The sequence below is a fragment of the Schistocerca americana genome, chromosome 1, assembly GCF_021461395.2.
Source record: "Schistocerca americana isolate TAMUIC-IGC-003095 chromosome 1, iqSchAmer2.1, whole genome shotgun sequence".
In the NCBI taxonomy this organism is placed as follows: domain Eukaryota; kingdom Metazoa; phylum Arthropoda; class Insecta; order Orthoptera; family Acrididae; genus Schistocerca; species Schistocerca americana.
This window is the reverse complement of record NC_060119.1, coordinates 222831560-222851071: the sequence shown is the minus strand read 5'-3', so window position 1 is coordinate 222851071 and position 19512 is coordinate 222831560. Positions and strand designations below refer to the sequence as shown.

At 43.8% G+C, this 19512-nt stretch overlaps 1 protein-coding gene across 1 annotated transcript in view; it reads left to right on the top strand.

The window, feature by feature from the left end:
* Positions 1–405: 405 nt before the first annotated feature.
* Positions 406–19512, top strand: part of LOC124609284 (spastin) — a 464925-nt gene continuing 445818 nt past the window's right edge. Inside the window, exon 1 of the mRNA XM_047140064.1 lies at positions 406–851. Within this exon, the coding sequence (XP_046996020.1) occupies positions 422–851 (430 nt within the window). The 5' untranslated portion in view covers positions 406–421. The remainder of the gene's footprint in view (positions 852–19512) is intronic.

Sequence of the window (19512 nt, the reverse complement as noted above, 5' to 3'; positions counted from 1 at the left end):
TATCACTAAAGTAGTTCCGTGCATTCCATTTCACAATGGAAGCCACTGTTTTATAATTTAAAGTTACGTAGAGTCAAAACAGACGAATTCCGACCCTCCCCCCTTCTCCTGCTCCCAAAGATGCAATGGCAGTCAGAGATGTACTTCACGAAGCGTCCGAAAGGAATTTATTTGTCTCTTTGGCTAAGAATCTGAAAAAAAATGCATTTTCGTGTCTTTGTGTCGCTTGATAAATGTTTCTCGCACTACAAAATAATGTAAACAATTCACAACAATTTAATATCTGTGGTCACTGCCTTCTTGATGGGGCGAAGCAATTGTAATCATCTCGCGGGCAGTGATTTTTCGAATGCCGCTAAAAACGAATGGTTCGTCTGCCATGACGTCACATTGCAGCATGTCGTTTAGTGATGGCGGACGGATGCAGCGGAAAGGCGCATCTAAGTCCCCGAAAAAGTCGCGGAAAGTCGAGGAACGAACTGTGAAGCAAGACTATACATCTGTCCATAAAAGAAATTTATATTTTGTGTCTTTCCCTCTAATATTTTTATTCAACGTCGTCCGGTCGTTAATTTATCAGCTGTTCGTAATATTTAAGTACTTATATGTCAATACATCCAAACTAGTGCACCGTCCAAAGACAAATTCGAACTGCAAAGTAGAAATAGTTGTCGCGACAAGTGAAACAGAAGCACAAGACAACCCACAAGACATGTCGCAGCTTGCACATAAACATCCAACAGGACCGGGGCCTGGGCCAGGAGATCCTCTGTTAGCCAAGCAGAAGCATCATCATCGAAGAGCTTTCGAGTTCATCTCCAAAGCTCTGAAAATAGACGAGGAGAATGAAGGTAAGTGATAATTTTATAGCGTTTCTTAAAATCCCAGTATAGTGTTCAGTAATTTGCTCACTTTTGCCGCGAGTGTCAGAAAGTTAGGTTAAGTGTCGGTCAGTGTTTGTTTACGCTGAACATATGACAACTATAAACGTCATGCCATGTCTTATCACATGGCAATCCAGACAGCGTACCTTCTCCCCCCTATTTATGCATGTCCAATACGGAGGTGTTTCTATTTATCCAATAGTTGGAGTATAATTGTTTAATCGCACTTCGGTGTAGTTTTTAACTTCAGACTTGCGTAACGTTAGACTTATGGCAAAATATTGCTGATAATTGTCAGTGGTGTTTCTGTGTTTATTTACCCTGTGACAATTCTTGTGCATGTTAAGGGATACCGTGCGATGTTTTTGGGGAAAAGTATTTGCACGAACAAGTACTGTAACTTTATAACTGTTTTGTGATATATCAAGTGCTTTTAAACGCTGTTTTATTTAATTTGTTTGTAGAGCAATGTATGTCCAGAGACAGGTTTATTATGGGGATCCTCTGTCCCGAATGAGACGCACATATATTTGACAATACAAATTTCGTTGTACATTGTTGATAACTACCGCCTTTAATGCAATGAATATACCATATAATTGACTGTAATAAACTTTCGGGATATATTCATATGGGCTACGAAGTGTAGCCACCGATTACGATGTTTCTATTAAAGTTGTGTTTGTGTGTGTACATAAAAACGTTGCAGTACTTTGACATTGTCAACGAACTATGCCACCTCTTTTCGCAAATTTTCTGTTTTTTAGCCCAAAAAGTAATTCAGTAAGTCTGTAGATACAGAGCGGTGTATTATTTCCTTCGGGAGTTTGACTGTAATCACACTAAGGATTTATATTGTGTATTAACGTACGCTGTACTGACAATGAGGTTCTTTCCTTGTGTTAGTTACATTCACTCGTGGTAGTTCCAGGTCATTTTTGATCATCTTGGCGTTCATCGTATTTCGTTTTTCTGCACGAAATGACACAAAGTAGGCACTGTAGAGTTGCGAGTGACGGTTCAAAAACAATATTTCGGGAATATGGTAGCCTTGGTAGGATTAAAAAGACAGCCGCGACTGGAATATAAATTTCCACGCAGTATGTTGCGTACAAGTTTGAACAATCGTTAATTTTCAAATGATAAGAGCGTGAAGCAGTGAAATGTAACCGTGAACGGCGAGGAAGCATTTTTGTGTGAACCAGAACATGGATAGCGAGCCAGTCTGCATTAAATGACTATCAAAAAGCTGTGTTTACTTCTAAATGTTTATTTTACAGTTGACCAACAACTTTTTTTCCACAAATTGCGTTACTGGTGTACAGTAAGTCATATGATACAGAACTCGGACGAGGGCTTTCCAGAATGCGCCGCAACTGTCACCACAGTTTATCTCGTTTTCTGCTTGTATCATTCACTCACTCACTTTCTTGAACAACGCGTTGTTTGGAAATTCTGTCTTGAAAATCCAGTACTTGTGAGCTGTTTTTCATTGAGCAGCTATGAAGGCGTGCTTGGATCTTCGGACGCGAAAAGCAAACCTAATTGTTGCGCCAGTGTTAAGACTATGAGATTATACATAGAATTTATGATGCATCACACACATTCTGCGCTGAGAGACGAATTTGTATTGGCAGGTGCTTAAATGACAAGTGACATGTAGTTATAAATGTTTAAGTTAATGTTTAGTATAGGCCACAACCATCTTTTTTTAATTTCTCGTACTTCACTAACTAAGGAAGAAAATGTATTATGAGAGAAGACAGTTTTATATAAAATTACTTTGCCCACGTCAAAGATTTCAGCGAGAATAGTAGAGGAAGAGGAAAATCGTTAGGCATTTGATATAGGTCTACGAATTGGCGAGGCATTAAATATTTGGGTGATTTTTAATGCATAAATGGGAAATAAAGAGCAGAATTGAGTATTGGAGTCCTTATTATTCAGTGCAATAGCCGATGGCAGCATCGTTTGATTCCCGAACTAGTCATAACAAGAAAACCAGTGGTTATCAGTCTAGGCTCGAATTTATTTTTGTTAAACCCGTTTCGTCGCTTAAATCATTATCAATAGTTACATCACTGCTTGCCTGTGGCTGTGTCAGTATGCAGAAGGACCTGTTTGAGAATGGATTTAAAGTGTTGCAGCTGGTTCAGCGACTACAATGTACATGAGCTTTGATGGCCTCTGTTGTCAAATTAGTGTGCTCACTTGTGCCAACAATATGGCAAATGTAAAGGTGCAGGATCAGACGCAGTCGTTAATGGGTTACATCAGCAGTTCATTGGAAAACAAACATGGCTAATTACGAAAATAAGCAACGTTTGTTGCAGTAGCATGATACTGTCAGTGTCAAATCAAATTCGTCGTGCTTATGGAACTGAATATACGCACGACAGTCAAGGTAACACTGCGGTAAGACAAAATTAATTAGTGACCAATTTCCGCGCTGACGGTGTCGTCAGAATGGTAAATCAATGTGAATGTACTCGCATATTCTGGAGCACGGCGGTTCATATATCTGTTCGACAGTTCAGATCTAGCTTTTCCGTGGTTTCCCCAAACCACTCAAGTAAAATGCCAAGTACTATCTGCTTTCTTCCCAGTTATAATTCGTTCTTAAACCTTGTCTTTTTGAAGTCTTAAAAATCAGAGTAGAATAAGAGATTCCGACTTTTTTGGTGATAATTAAATGATTATTTGCAATCCCATAAGCCATTTGGAACAATTTTCCAAACCATTGCAGTTCGTAAGGCAATGCTTGCTGCACCGTTCATTGTAACTCATTTGACAACTTCGTGAAAGAAGTTTCACCGAGATTTATGACATAGACAGTAGAGCTGTGCTACGAAGTTTACTATTAGTTGGCTAACAAATATTTTTTTCTGAAAGTGTATATGCCGGAACAAGTGACTTGTTTACACGTACTGCCCGCGCAGAACCAAATTGACACTGGTGAGGTGGCTGACGGGAGTAACCCTAAATGGGAAATGCCTTTACGATAGCTTCTATCAGCCACCGAGGTTTTGGTCTTAAGTAGTTTCTCTAAATTGGCGAAAGCAGAAGCAAAGATCATCTGCTTACTCTGTAAATGACATGGCAAGTTTCCTTCGCTATCCTTGTTCAAACCCAGCTTGTCAGCTATACGACCAGTCACGTTAATCTGACCACAGCTTATAAAGAATGTCGGGGGGGGGGGGGGGGGGACTAACAGTACAGTTCTTGTAGGGATCGAAAAACCAGGTTTCGGTTTTTTCAACGCCAGTTTAATCGGACTCTTAAAACCGCTCAAAATAACCGGTTTCTTAAATAATGGATTTTCGGTATTTTATTCCTATGATTTCCTGTAATAACGTAGAAATCGAGCAAAGATTGGAAAATTTTGATTGCTTCAGTTTAAAGATAAATAGAATCACAATATTAAATAAAATAAGCGAATAAAAGAAAATTTAGTCCATCCACGGTCCGCTGCTTTTTCCGAAAAGTAATAAGCCCTTTTCAGATGAATCACGTTTTATGCTCCATCGGACGGATCGCCGTTATCGTGTACGACGTGAAACATCTGAAAGCGTACCCTGCAACAATCGTCGGAAAGGTCCAAGATGGACGGCATTCCCTGAGTCATTTCGTCGTTCTTGAAGGCACCACAGAGTGACCCAAGTATGCAGCGCGGACAGATGAGAAGCGTGCAGGAAGTGTGGCAGTGAGGTTCTGGAAGGTACCAACAAGAGGGTGGAGCCATGACGACTCCGGCGCCGTGGTCGGCCGAGCAAGGTTTCTCGGTTGAGAATCCATGGCGCGAACAGCTCTATCGAAGTGGTCGCACAGATTTTCGATTGCGCTTAAACCCGCGGAGGTTGGTGGCCACAGGACTGCGATAAGTTCATCCTGGTACTCTTCGAATCACACATTTATACTGCAAGCTGTGTGACACGTTGTATTGCCCTGCTGGTCGATGCCATTGTGCCGAGGAAAAACAAACCGCATGTGGCAGTGGACTTTGTCCCCAAGGAAGGCTGCATGCTTACGTTGATCCACTATGCATTCCAGAATGACGAAACGATTCAGGGAACGTTCTCCGGCCTGTATCCCTTTGACTATTGCTGCAGGGTTGTTTGCTTTCAGACTTTCACGCCGCAGACGCCAACGGTCATCTGTCCCATGGAGTATAAAATATGCTTCATATGAAAAGGCCACGTGACGACACAGTGGACGTCCACTTGCGGTACTGATGTGCAAATTCCAGCCTTCGTCGCCGATGGACAGCAGTCACAGTCAGCATGAGGCCTACGTTCGCGGAGAGGTTGTTGAGACACTGTCGGTTCATCTGGACGGTCAGTTGCTCAACAGTTGCACGTTTATTCGCCAGTGCACATCTACGCAGCTGTCGTTCACCTCTGTCGTATATGGCCCTTGTTGCACCACATTTTCACCGGTTTTGGATTGCGCCATACGAGAACAGTTTACAAACTTAACCGTTTCGGAAGTGCTTCAACTCTTGGCTCGAAAGCCAGTGATCATGCCGTTATGGACATAGAGAAATCGCTCCTTTTCCACATTAAGACAACGACTGCAGTGTTTTCTGCTTCCCAGCGCCACTGTTAATGCAGCCACCTGCTGTCTGTCACATTAATGTGACTGGACCGTGTAGTTCCTTCGAACAACGAATTGGGGGCAAAAAAGCAGGCCATTCTCGTTTTCAAAAAGGGTCGTCAGACATGCAAATACCTATCGGCTATCGTCGATGTCAGTTTGTGGCAGAATTGTGGAATAAGTTATATACTAAAGTGTCATGACTGTTTTGATAAATGAAGACCCCCGTGAAAATAAACATGGCTTTCCCAAACATATACAGGGTGCTACAAAAAGGTACGGCCAAACTTTCAGGAAACATTCCTCACAAGCAAAGAAAGAAAATATGTTATGTGGACATGTTAGAGCTAATTTTATTAATTCTCTTCAAATCACATTAATCATGGAATGGAAACACACAGCAACAGAACGTACCAGCGTGACTTCAAACACTTTGTTACAGGAAATGTTCAAAATGCCCTCCGCTAGCGAGGATACATGCATCCACCCTCCGTCGCATGGAATCCCTGATGCGCTGATGCAGCCCTGGAGAATGGCGTATTGTATCACAGCCGTCCACAATACGAGCACCAAGAGTCTCTACATTTGGTACTGGGGTTGCGTGGACAAGAGCTTTCAAATGTCCCCATAAATGAGTCAAGAGGGTTGAGGTCAGGAGAGCGTGGAGGCCATGGAATTGGTCCGCCTCTACCAATCCATCGGTCACCGAATCTGTTGTTGAGAAGCGTACGAACACTTCGACTGAAATGTGCAGGAGCTCCATCGTGCATGAACCACATGTTGTGTTGTACTTGTAAAGGCACGTGCTCTAGCAGCACAGGTAGAGTATCCCGTATGAAATCATGATAACGTGCTCCATTGAGCGTAGGTGGACGAAACTAAAATGAGTTCTAACATGGAAATTAAGCGTTTCCGGACACATGTCCACATAACATCTTTTCTTTATTTGCGTGAGGAATGGTTCCTGAAAGTTTGGCCGTACCTTTTTGTAACACCCTGTGTATTGCAAACTCAGTCCGCTCTGTTCGTCCACAGAACTCAGAGGAGGATAGACATCGGTGCCCAGTTTGATACCGTATTCCTTGACTTCCGAAAGGGCCTTCATACAGTTCCACACTATCGTTCAACGAATAAAATACGAACTTATTGAATGTCGGACCCAAGATGTGACAGGATGGGGTACTACCTCTCCGATAGGAACTAGTCGTTCTTAATAAGACTAAAGCAATACATGCAAAGATAATTTCAGCAATACCCCAAGGGAGTGTTATAGGACATTTACTGTTCAAAATTTGTATTGGTGATGTAGTGATCAGAAACGTAAGGACTGTGGTATGAAGATTAGCATCACCAAAACGAAAGTAATGTCAGTGGGAAAGAGGTATAAACGGATTGAGTGCCAAATATGAGCAACAAAGTTAGAACAGGTGGAATGTTTCAAGTACTTAGGATGCATATTCTCACAGGATGGCAACATAGTGAGAGAACTGGAAGCGAGGTGTAGCAAAGCAAATGCAGTGAGCGCTCAGCTACGATCTGCTCTCTTCTGCAAGGAGGAAGTCAGTATCAAGACTAAGTTATCTGTACACCGTTCAATCTTTCGACCAACTTTGTTGTATGGGAGCGAAAGCTGGGTGGATTCAGGTTACCTTATCAATAAGGTTGAGGTTACGGATATGAAAGTAGCTAGGATGGTTGCAGGTACCAGTAGATAGGAACAATGGCAAGGAGGAAATCAAAGAAAAACTGGGAATGAACCATATAGATGTAGCAGTCAGGGCGAAGAGGCTTAGATGGTGGGGTCATGTTACACGCATGGGAGAAGCAAGGTTACCCAAGAGACTCATGGGTTCAGCAGTAGAGGGTAGGAGGAGTCGGGGCAGACCAAGGAGAAGGTACCTGGATTCGGTTAAGAATGATTTTGAAGTAATAGGTTTAACATCAGAAGAGGCACCAATGTTAGCACTGAACAGGGGATCATGGAGGAATTTTATAAGGGGGACTATGCTCCAGACTGAACGCTGAAAGGCATAATCAGTCTTAGATGATGATGATGATGTAGTGACGAACGTGAGGATCTTAGTGAGACTTACCAGATGGTGCAGTTGTCAATAAGAAGGTAGCAATGCCAGAAGACTAGCGAATTACAGGAAGCTCTGCGGAGGATCGATGACTTGCAGGGAGTACCAGTTGACCCTGTACGTAAATCAATGTAATTTTTTTACACATGAATAGCCCAAGAAATCCGCTGCTGTTATATTATGAAAGGATTCAACTGTAAAATACCTAGAAGGAACCCTAAGGAACGATATAAGGTTGAATTACCCGTTAAAACTACTAGTAGGCAATGGATATCACAAGCTGAGACACAGAGTGTCAATCCATGAAAGAAATGCGTTACAGACAAATTGTAAGATTCTTGCGTATTGTTCACAAGGCTGCGACCTTTACCAGGTTGCTTCACTAGAAGACAGAGAAGGTTTAATGAAGAGCGGCACGTTTAGTCATGGGATCGTTCAGCAAGCGTGAGAGCATTACAGAGATGATACAGTAAAAAACATTGAAATAGACGTTGACATCACGGAGAAGTTTACTGCTGAAATACCAAGATTAGCCGATCAACGTATTATGCCAGTGACCACTGCGAGGAAATCAGAAATTATAGTCCTACGCAGGTTAATGGACGGTACCCCTTCCCACACACCATTCATGAGTGAGTGGAACAGAAATACCTACTGTCACAGTTCTCAATGTGGCTTGCGGACTGTACATGTAACTGTGGTTGGTTGGTTTGGGAGATTAAAGGGACTGACCATGTAACTGTGGTAATGCCTCTGATGACTTTTCGTTTTTAATAGAATGTCAAACGCTCGTATCATTTTTATACTGTTTTTGTGGTGCTTGAATCAGGGATATTATTCCACTTCCCGTAAATTTTGTATTATCCACGCAAGGATGCCACCGTGACACATATTGGACGCCTACGGTTTTTAGACACACTTGCACTCGTTCATGAACTTCTCTCATCATTGGCTTAAGACCTGTGGGTAGCAGAAATGAAGTCGATGATCCAGGATGATAAGACTGCTTACAAATTTAGCATTGAGTGCCAAGTGACACATTTGACCGATGTTACAATTGGTTAGCCGACGATTATTTGCTATCCTCCCATAAATGACGTGGCAGACGCGTTATTTTGATATTCGAGACAGTGAAAAAAAAGATGACTTTCAGTTGAAAAAAATTGTATCTTCGAATTTAAATTGTATTACTCTAATTTAAAATGCCCTTGAAACTTCTTGGCAGATTAAATCTTTAGTGCGGACCTAGACTCGGAACTCGGCTTTAAAGTGCCAGGAAGTTTCATATCAGCGCATACTCACTGCAGAGTGAAAATATCATTCAGGAAATATCCCCCAGGCTGTGGCTAAGCCATGTCTCCGCAATATTCGTTCTTCCAGATGTGCTAGGCTTGCAGGTTCGCACGTGAACTTCTGTGAAATTCGGAAGGTTGGAGATGAGGTACTGGTGAATCATAATGCAACGAACAAAATGAGATTAAAAAAAAGTCGGTAAATCGCTTGCTCGGAAAAGGCAAAGGTCCCGAGTTCGAGTCCGTCTGCACCCTGTTTTAATCTGCCAGGAAGTTTCGTATCAGCGCACACTCCACAGCAAAGAGAAAATTTCATTCTAAAATGCCATTGTTGATACCCTTGGTGACAGTGAATAAAATTTGTAGTTACCTACTTCCCTGGCATGGCTCTAAATGACTATTATCAAAGACCAAATAAATAGAGAAAAGGAAAAACAAAAACACATGGCGGAAAAATCCTAGATCCGAGAAAGGCATGTTGAAAGCTGGTATTTTTTTAATTCACAATCCTGGTTGTGCCCAGAATAGCCGCTGTCGCTACCATGAAATTAATAATTTAACATTTCTGAGCATTTAGAGCAAGTTGGCAGTCTTGACACTACTTCGAAATCCTGTCAAGATATGAATAAAAGTTTATAACAAATTGCAATAGTTCACGACGTCGTCATAAGATCACGTGAGATGATTATGTGGAATCTGACGAGGCGTAACAGGTGGGACGACGTTAACTGTACGAGTTTTGGTGTGTGGGCGCTGCTTTCCGTTACCTCATTGTTCTGGTGGTGGGACACGAACTACGAGCGGACATCCGGACGGCGGCTTTTATTTTCCGTTTCTGGGTTGATGACCGCTAGCAAAATTTCACTCGAAATTCAGATAACACACACAATGCTTGTAACACACAGTAATTTTCCCTTGCTGCAGCCACAAATGGATTACTACAGGAAGTCACCAATATTAGTACAAATAACCCTCCATTCCACCACCATGCACTATACTGTGACTTGCTTAGTTGTTATTATTGTTGTTGTTAGGCTTATCTCTGTGTACAGAACTACTGCAGCCTACATTCATTTGAACTGTCTTACTATGGTTCAAGTGGCTCTGAGCACTATGGGACTTAATATGTATCCAATCAACTGAAACCTTCTTTGAGAGGAGTGTCATAAATTTCTTGTCTCTACTTATCCAATCCACACACCTAATCTTCAGCGTTATTTCAAAAGCTTCTATTCTCTTCTTTCTTGAGCTGTTTGTTATCCGCGTTTCACTTCAGTACAAGGTTACACTCTAAAGAAATACTTTCACAAAAGACTTCCTAATACTTAAATTTGTATTCGACAAATTTATCTTCTTCAGAAACTTTGTCTTGCTATTACCAGTCTACATTTTGTGTCCTCTCTACTTCGGCCATCGTCAGTTATTTTGCTGCCCAAATAGCAAAACCTATGTACTACTGTCTCGCTTCGTGATCTAATTCCCTCAGCACCAACTAATTTAATCCGAATACATTCCATTACCCTTGATGTTTGTCTTACACCATTATTTCAAGATAGTTCCATTCTGTTCAGCTGCTCTTCCAGGTCATTTGCTGTCTCTGACAGAATTGCAGCGTTATTGGCAAACCTCAAACTTTTTATTTCTTCTCCTTGGACTTCAATTCGTGCTCCAAATTTTCTTTGGTGTCCTTCGCTGCTTGCTCAGTGTACGGAATGAATGACACCGGGGACAGGCTACAACAGTCTTACTCCCTTCTGAACCACAGCTTCCTTTTCATGCCCCACGACTCATAACCGCCGTCTGGCTTCCGTACAAGCTGTAAATAGCCTTTCACTGTCTGTATTTGATTCCTGCTACCTTCAGAATTTCAAAGAGAGCATTCCAGCCAACATTGTCAAAGTTTTCCTCTAAGACTAAAAATGCTATATAAGTATGTTTGCCTTTTCTTAACATATTCTCTAAGAGAAGTCATAGGGCCTGTATTGCCTCGCGTGTTCCTACATTTCTCCCGAACCCAAACTGACCTTCCTCGGGTCGGCTTTTACCAGTTGCTGAATTCTTCTGTAAATGAATCGTGTCAGTTACATATTAAACCAGTTCAATTAAAAACTCACTCATGTTCGCATCTGCCTTCTTTGGAGTAGGAAACGCTATAGTCTCCTCAAAGTCTGAGCGTATTTCAGTTGTCTTTTAGCAAGTGGAAAAGTTTTGTCAGTGTTGGTTCTCCCTAAGATCGTCATTAATTATCAGGGAATGCAGTCTTCAGTCTGCTACTCCTAGCGAGTACCCCATCCTGCCGATATATCGACAAGTTTTCTTCCTGTAGATACTCAGGTTTCCAGTCGATTAAGCAAACTGAATGCGTTCGGTGTTCAGTTAGCAGGTCTTCCTTCTGGAGCGTTAGGTCCTGCGGGAAGATCCATTGTTGGTGTTGTAGATAACGTATTCGTTTCAGTAAGATTCAAAGCACACAAATGGTTATACACTGAGCTGACAAAAGTCATGGGATATCTTCAAATATCGTGTCGGAACTCCTGTCTTCCGGCGTAGTGCAGCAGCGCGACGTGACATGGACTCAAGAATTCGTTACAAGTCCCCTGCAGAAATACTGAATCATGCTGCCTCTATAGCTGGCCACAATTGCAAAAGTCTTAACCGGTGCAGGATTTTGTGCACGAACTGGCCTCTTGATTATTTCCCATAAATGTTGGATGGGATTCATGTCGTGCGATCTAGCTGGCCAGATCATTCTCTTAAATTGTCCACAATGTTCTTCAAACCAATCGCAAACAATTGTGGGATGATGACATGGCGCATTGTCACCCATAAATATTTCATCGTTGTTTGGGATCATGAAGTCTGTGAATGGTTGCAAATGGTCTCCAGGTAACCGGACATTACCGTTCCCGTCAGTTATCCGTTCAGGCGGACAAGAGGACGCAGTCCATTCCACGTTAACACAGTTCACACCATTATGGAGCCAGCACCAGTTTGTACAATATCTTGTTGACAACTTCGTGGTGTATGAGGCTCACTCGAACCCTGCCATCAGCCCTTTCCAACAGAATTCGGGACTCATCTGACCAGGCCACGGTTTTCCAGTCGTTTAAGGTCCAAGCACTATCGTCATGAGCCCAGGAGAGGCGCGCAGACGGTGTGCTGTTAGCAAAGGCAGTCGCGTCGATCTTCTGCTGCCATAGCTCATTAACGCCAAATTTTTACCTCAATGCCCTAACGGATATGTTCTTCGTACATCCGACATTGATTTCTGTGGCCATTTCACACATTGTTGCTTTATATCAGCAATGATAGCTCCACGCAAACGCCGCTGCTGTCGCTCGTTAAGTGAAGGCCGTCGACCACGGCGTTGTCCGTGGTGAGAGGTAATGCTGAAATTGGGTGCTATCGGCACAATCCTGACACTGTGGATCTCGGAATATTAAATTCCCAAACTATTTCCCAAAATGGAATGTCTCGCTCCGACTACCATTCCGCGTTCAGAGTCTGTTAATTTCAGTCGTGCTGCTATGATCACATCGGAAACCTTTTCATATGAATCACCTGAGTACAGGTGACAGCTCCGCCACTGCACCATCATTTTATACCTCACGTACGCGATACTACGCCATCTGTATATGTGCATATTGCTGTCTCATGACTTCTGTCGTATCAGTGTATTACGCGGGAACCTCGTTGCGCTAGCGCTGACATCTGGTTATGATTCCATGAACTTTCCAAATAGCTCCCTCACTTGTATTATTGCTTTAAACCTTTAACGTAAGATTATACATCTTAAAGATTAGATTTCGACAGCATTTCATTTTTTTTTTTTCAAATTTCGTCAACAATTGTATGAAATATTGAAAATAAAATTTTGTTTTACCTTTGAAGCCTTTAGATAGGCAGCCCGACACGGGGACCGTGCATTGTGCGCTGGGGTAACCGTTTGGCAATATGGATAGATGTCCATTGGGCGGCAGGGAAGTCGGATGTCTGAACAGTATATTTCCTCCTGTTGGCGGCCAAATACAGACGATGAAATTTTCGTCCTCTAACAAGATTCCAGGGCGGTTACCTCCTGAGTTGCGTGCCACCGCTCAAGTACGTTATCAGCGTGTGCTACGGAAGCTGGTGGCATAGTGATAAGACCGTGGGTCTGATTTAAATTAACTGGCGTTTGGCGTTTTAAGGCGACAAGTACTGTCTATAAGCAACCGTCGCAGCGCTCTACTCTTCGGGACGATAGAAAATCACAATCTCTATCTCCTACAACAATTACGTAAAATTTCTGAAATTTTACTTCCGTTGCCGTTTGTAAGGTACATGAAACAAAACGTTCCAGTATTGCAACTGCTTACTGGCAATTGGTAGGTACAGTGCTTTACGTAGCGTCGCTGACAACGCAGTGGACGTCGACAATGCTGGGCTTCCGTTGCTGTGTTGGTGTACGCACACACTAACTCTTAGTGACAGTGCATATTATGTTCGTAAACCACGACTGTGCCAGCGGAAAATAGTTATTATATGATGAAAAAGCAAAAATCGGAGCGTAGAACGAAATGAGACACTCTAATCTTCAACTAGCAAGAAGTTGAATCGTTCAAGTAGAGTGATTTATAGATTTGGCGCACGAATGGACGGAACGGAAAATATCCGCTCGGTAGAAAATTATGTGAGACATCGAAACTGTTACTTTGGCGCAAAGCAAGGGCCACAAACTGTGTTTCGTGGTAACTTGTTCCTGGTTTATGGTTTCCAGTAACTGCCAGACGTATACGACAAATTTTGTCAAATGACAGGTATCTTGCATTCGAGAAACAATTGCAGAAACTTGTTCTAACATATAAATAGGCTAAATTGGAATTTGCCGAAAATATGTCATGGACTTGAGAATGGAATAAAATGACCTTCAATGATGAGAAGAAGTTTAGTTTAGATGATTTCAGTATTATTGGCATGAGCTCAGAAAAGAGGAGCAGGTAAGAACGAGCAGAAATTTGGTGGTGAAAGTGTCAAGATTTGGGCAGCCTTCTGCAGTATAGGTAAATCAGGCATTGCTTGGGGAAACGCTAGAATGAAATCTTAACACGCACACTGAGATGTAATATACAGAATGGATTAGTATGTATGAGGACCTAGTGGACGAAAGTATGTTTCAACAAGATAATGCATCTGTTCATGTTTTTGCTACAACAAAAAAGTGATTTGAAGATAAATATATTGGTGTCTTGCCCTGGCCTCCACGTATCCTGGATTCAACTACGTGGAAAACCTTTGGGGAATGCTTGCAAGGCAATTTAAAGCCGTGTGTGAGCTGAAGAGCGCTATACGAGAAAAGTGACAGCAATCGACAGAACTTTAAACTCGTCCTTTATTTGGTCTCGCTGTAGGTTCTAATTTGATAATGTCTCACAGAAATCCATTTTGATAACCACCTTTTGGAGTTAATTGCCTAATTGACAGTGAAATAATGAGATGGCTCTTATGTTGACATATATACCTGAGGGTTTGATTACGAAAAGAGCACCTCGCAGCACATGACCTCCTGAGATTTCTAACAGCTGATGTGTGCCTTACAATCTGACTGGCTTTTCTTAGTATTTTTTATGGGCTCACTTAGCGCATTAGATTATATTGATGCTTAGTGAAAACCTGCACACGCGGTAGTGTCAGGGTCAGATGTAAGACAGGAAATCGCGAATTTTTTTTTTTTTTTTTTTTTTTTTTTTTTTTTTTGGGCGTGGGGGGGGGGGGGCTGGAGGGGGTTGAACTGGCTACATTGGCGCCAATCTATAGCGCCTGTGGGAATTGGCAGTGTTTCCGTACTTCATTACAGGTCTGTAGTCTCCATGTGGTACAGGAGACAAGTTGTGGTCAGTGAAGCTAGCGAGCTAGTCGGCCGTGTCATTCTCCCCTCCGGCCACTCAGCCGAGATGAAGTGCTTTTATGATGCGCCACAAGATAGAGCGCAGCCGTGTGCTGTATGGTTTCTTTCTCCGCTGGAAGGACTCACCAGTGTGCGTGCTTGTGCTGTACATATTTGTTATTCGTGTCTAAGTGGCTGGCTCATTCGTTTATTTTGCAACACATGGGCCAACCTCACTTCCTGGGATATCGATTTAGGTTTAGTGAGGCGGCTTTTCACAAACAAACATATTTTAAAGCAAATACTGTATTAACAATTTTAGGATATTTGTGGCTGTGAGGAGAGTGTACGTGTGAACGCGAGACTGTTTATAAGGAAGCCTGTTGACTTTGTAACGAAAGTTTTCTATTATAAGTTACAGAAATTCCTATTTCAACATAATAAAGACTTGGCTTTTCTACACTCATGCCCTTAAATTAAGGATAATGCTAATACGTGGTGAAACAACGCTCAGGTGGGCGATTTGCGGGTTTAAATCACCTCGAGGTATGACCATGCGGTGCATTTGACCTGCGGTCGTCGCACGGTGGCGCTGGCAGCAGTCCACAAACGCAGAGGTGTGTTGGTTCATGTCAGAGTACGGTGCAGCGAGTAAGTGAGCAGACGTTTTCAGACGTGCTAATGGTGACTATGTGTTGAAAGTGGCTCAGATAACACATATTTATGACGTTATGAGGGGTAGAATACAAGGGCGACTGGAGGCTGGTCAAACAGCAGGCCGTAGCACGGTCCCTCCGTGTGCCACAAAGTGTGATCTCAAGATTATGGCAACGATTCCATGGCAACGATTCCAGCAGATAGGAAACGTGTCCAGGCGCTACGAAACGGGATGTCCACAGTGTACAACACTACAAGAAGACCGATATCTCACCATCAGTGCCCGCAGACGGCCAGGGAGTACTGCAGGTAGCCTTGCTCGGGACCTTATCGCAGCTCCTGGAACAGTTGTCTCCTGACACACAGTCTACAGACGACTGAACATACATGATTTATTCGCCCGGAGGCCTGCAAGGTGCATTCCACTGACCCCTGGTCACAGGAGAGCCCGTAAAGCCTGGTGTCAAGAACACAGTACATGGTCAATGGAACAGTGGTCCCAGGTTATGTTCACGGACGAGTCCAGGTATAGTCTGAACAGCGATTCTCGCCGGGTTTTCATCTGGCGTGAACCAGGAACCAGATACCAACCCCTTAATGTCCTTTAAAGGGACCCGTATGGAGGTCGCGTTTGATGGTGGGGGGTGGGATTATGATTGGTGCACGTACACCCCTGCATGTCTTTGACAGAGGATCTGTAACAGGTCTGGTGTATCGGAACGTCATTTTGCTCCAGTATGTCCGCCTTTTCAGGGGTGCCGTGGGCCCCACCTTCCTCCTGATGGATGATAACGCGCGGAATGGCCTACCTGTTCTCCAGATCTAAACCCCTACGACGCTTCAGGAGATCCGACAGGCACTGGTGCAAGAATGGGAGGCTGTACCCCAGCAGCTGCTCGACCACCTGATCCAGTGTGTGCTAACCCGTTGTGCGGCCTGTGTACGTGTGCATGGTGATCATATTCCATATTGATGTCGGGGTACATGCGCAGGAAACAGTGGCGTTCTGTAGCACATGTGTATCGGGACGGTTTTTTCAAATTATCACCAATACCTTGGACTTACAGATCTGTTTAGTGTGTTCCCCATGTGCCTGTGCTATTAGCGCCAGTCTTGTGTAGTGCCACGTTGTGTGGCACCACATTCTGCAGTTATCATTAATTTATGAGTATGAGTGTAGTTACGAGTATGCGTTATGTAGTGCAAGACCGGTGGTGTGTAAGAGTTAGTTAAGACTGTCGAAAGTAGGGGCATCTGATAAGAGGCCCTCCGTTACACTCAGTTGGAAGGTACTATGTTCCTCATTCACCTTCTCCGTCCCACAACCCCCTTCCCCCAGTCCTCATCTAATTTTTTATGTAGTTTTTGTTGACTTAAGATGTAAAAGGAAGCAACGTAATCGAAAACTCGATATGTTGTGACAAGATCTTAAGAGATATGAAAGTACTTAGTAGCTGAACCACGCAGGTTGTCGATTTTTATATCCAAGGGGGAAAAATCAGTATTGAACATTTTCGATGAAAATTTTGACTTTCACATGACTCGTTAACAGTGTAGCGAAGCATGAAGTGTCCTGAAACTTCACGACAAATTACAGCTGTTTGCCAAATCGCGACTCGAACGCACGAAGTCATTGTCAAGGACGATGCTTTAAAGTTGCGTGTACACTAGCGAACCAAGCGGTCCATGTTCCGATTGGCTATATGAAGTGTGTATTACGAAGTCTGTTCAAAAATTCCGGAACATTCGTAATATCGCGCCAATGGTGTGTTTGAGCGCAATGCGGTTGGTTGGTGGGTTTGGGGAAGGAGACCAGACAGCGTGGTCATCGGTCGCATCGGATTAGGGAAGGATTGGGAAGGAAGTCGGCCGTGCACTTTCAGAGGAACCATCCCGGCATTTGCCTGGAGCGATTTAGGGAAATCACGGAAAACCTAAATCAGGATGGCCGGACGCGGGATTGAACCGTCGTCCTCCCGAATGCGAGTCCAGTGTCTAACCACTGCGCCACCCCGCTCGGTGAGCGCAATGCGGTTGGCATTCCTGCACACATCTGTTTTTAATGTGTAACTGCCGGGAGTTTCATTGTCGTATGTCTGTTACTTATTGTTCAGTGCTGTATTGAGTACAAAACGTTGTGTCGCACAGTTTGCGAATTTCGAGATAAGAGTTACCGGAGGAGGAGGTAGAGGAGCAACGCGTTCGCATTAAATTCTGCGTGAAACTCCAGAAAATCTTTACAGGAACACACCAAATGATGCAGGAAGCATACGGTGTTGAGCGCTTAAGCCGTACCAGATGTTGTTGTAGGAATTGTTCACGCGGTTTAAAAATGGCCGGAGGGAAGTTAAAGATAACCACAGTTCAGGACGCCCTTCGTCGTCTATGGACGACACTCATGCCAGGAACGACAACGAAATTGTGCGTGCCAATCGAAGACTGACTGCCCGAGAGAGTCCACATCAATGTAACTTTTTTGCGGACTATGTCATGAAATCCTGACCCAACATCTTGGAGTGCGTCGTGTTGCCGTTAAGTTCGTCCCGTGGCGCCTGAATCAAGACCAAACAGACTTTCGCTCGCAATCTGTGAAGAGCTCTTGGATTTCGCAAGTGAGGACGAGATGTGCCCCAAGAGCATCATAACTGGTGAGGAGGTATGGGTCTACGGTTATGCTGTTGAGACCAAGGTTCAATCTTCACAACAGGTCGAGGAACGTTCTCTCTCAGCTCAGGTCAAAAGCCAAAGCCATGCTGATGGTTTTCTTTGTCTTTGAAGGATTAGTTCATCGTGAATTCGTGACACAGGGAAAACTGATAATCGATTGTACCATCGGGATGTGTTGCGGCGCCTGCGAGAAAATGTGGGAAGGGAACGGCCTGAAGTGTGGTGAGGCAATTCCTGCATGGCTCCTTCCATCACGATAACGCATCCCCATACTCATCCCTGTTGGGGCCTGTCTACTGCACAAAAAGCTCCCCAGACCGGACCCCTTTTATTGCCAAAGTTGAAAACCCCGTTGAAAGGACGAAGATTTGCAACGATAGACGAGATAAAAGAAATTTTGCAGATGGCGCTTCGCGCGATCCACTAGCAACCGTACCAAAACTGCTTACGGAAGTGGAAACGGCTGTACGGTAGTTACAGTTCTACGCGATCTCATAAGATCAGACTTACTCGATTGGTGTTTACATACTACACTACTAGCCGTTAAAATTGCTGCACCGCAAAGATGACGTGCTACAGACGCGAAATTTAACCGACAGGAAGAAGATGCTGTGATATGCAAATGATTAGCTTCTCAGAGCATTCATACAAGGTTGGCGCCGGTGGCGACACCTACAGCGTGCTGACATGAGGAAAGTTTCCAACCGTTTTCTCATACACAAACAACAGTTGACCGGCGTTGCCTGGTGAAACGTTGTTGTGATGCCTCGTGTACGGAGGAGAAATGCGTACCATCACGTTTCCGACTTTGATAAAGGTCGCATTGCAGTCAATCGCGATTGCGGTTTATCGTATCGCGACATTGCTGCTCGCGTTGGTCGAGATCCAATGACTGTTAGCAGAATATGGAATCGGTGGGTTCAGGAGGGTAATACGGAACGCCCTGATGGATCCCAACGGCCTCGTATCACTAGCAGTCGAGATGACAGGCATCTTATCCACATGGCTGTAACGGATCGTGCAGCCACGTCTCGATCTCCGAGTCAACAGATGGGGACGTTTGCAACACAACAATCATGTGCACGAACAGTTCGACGACGTTTGTAGCAGCATGGACTATCAGCTCGGAGACCGTGGCTGCGGTTACCTTGACGTTGCATCATAGACAGGAGTGCCTGCGATGGTGTACTCAACGACGAACCTGGTTGCACGAATGGCAAAACGTCATTTTTTCGGATGAATCCAGGTTCTGTTTACAGCATCATGATGGTCGCATCCGTGTTTGGCGACGTCGCGGTGAACGCTCATTGGAAGCGTGTATTCGTCATCGCCATACTGGCGTACCACCCGGCGTGATGGTATGGGGTGCCATTGGTTACACGTCTCTGTCGCCTCTTGTTCGCATTGACGGCACTTTGAACAGTGGACGTTACATTTCAGATGTGTTACGACCCGTGGCTCTACCCTTCATT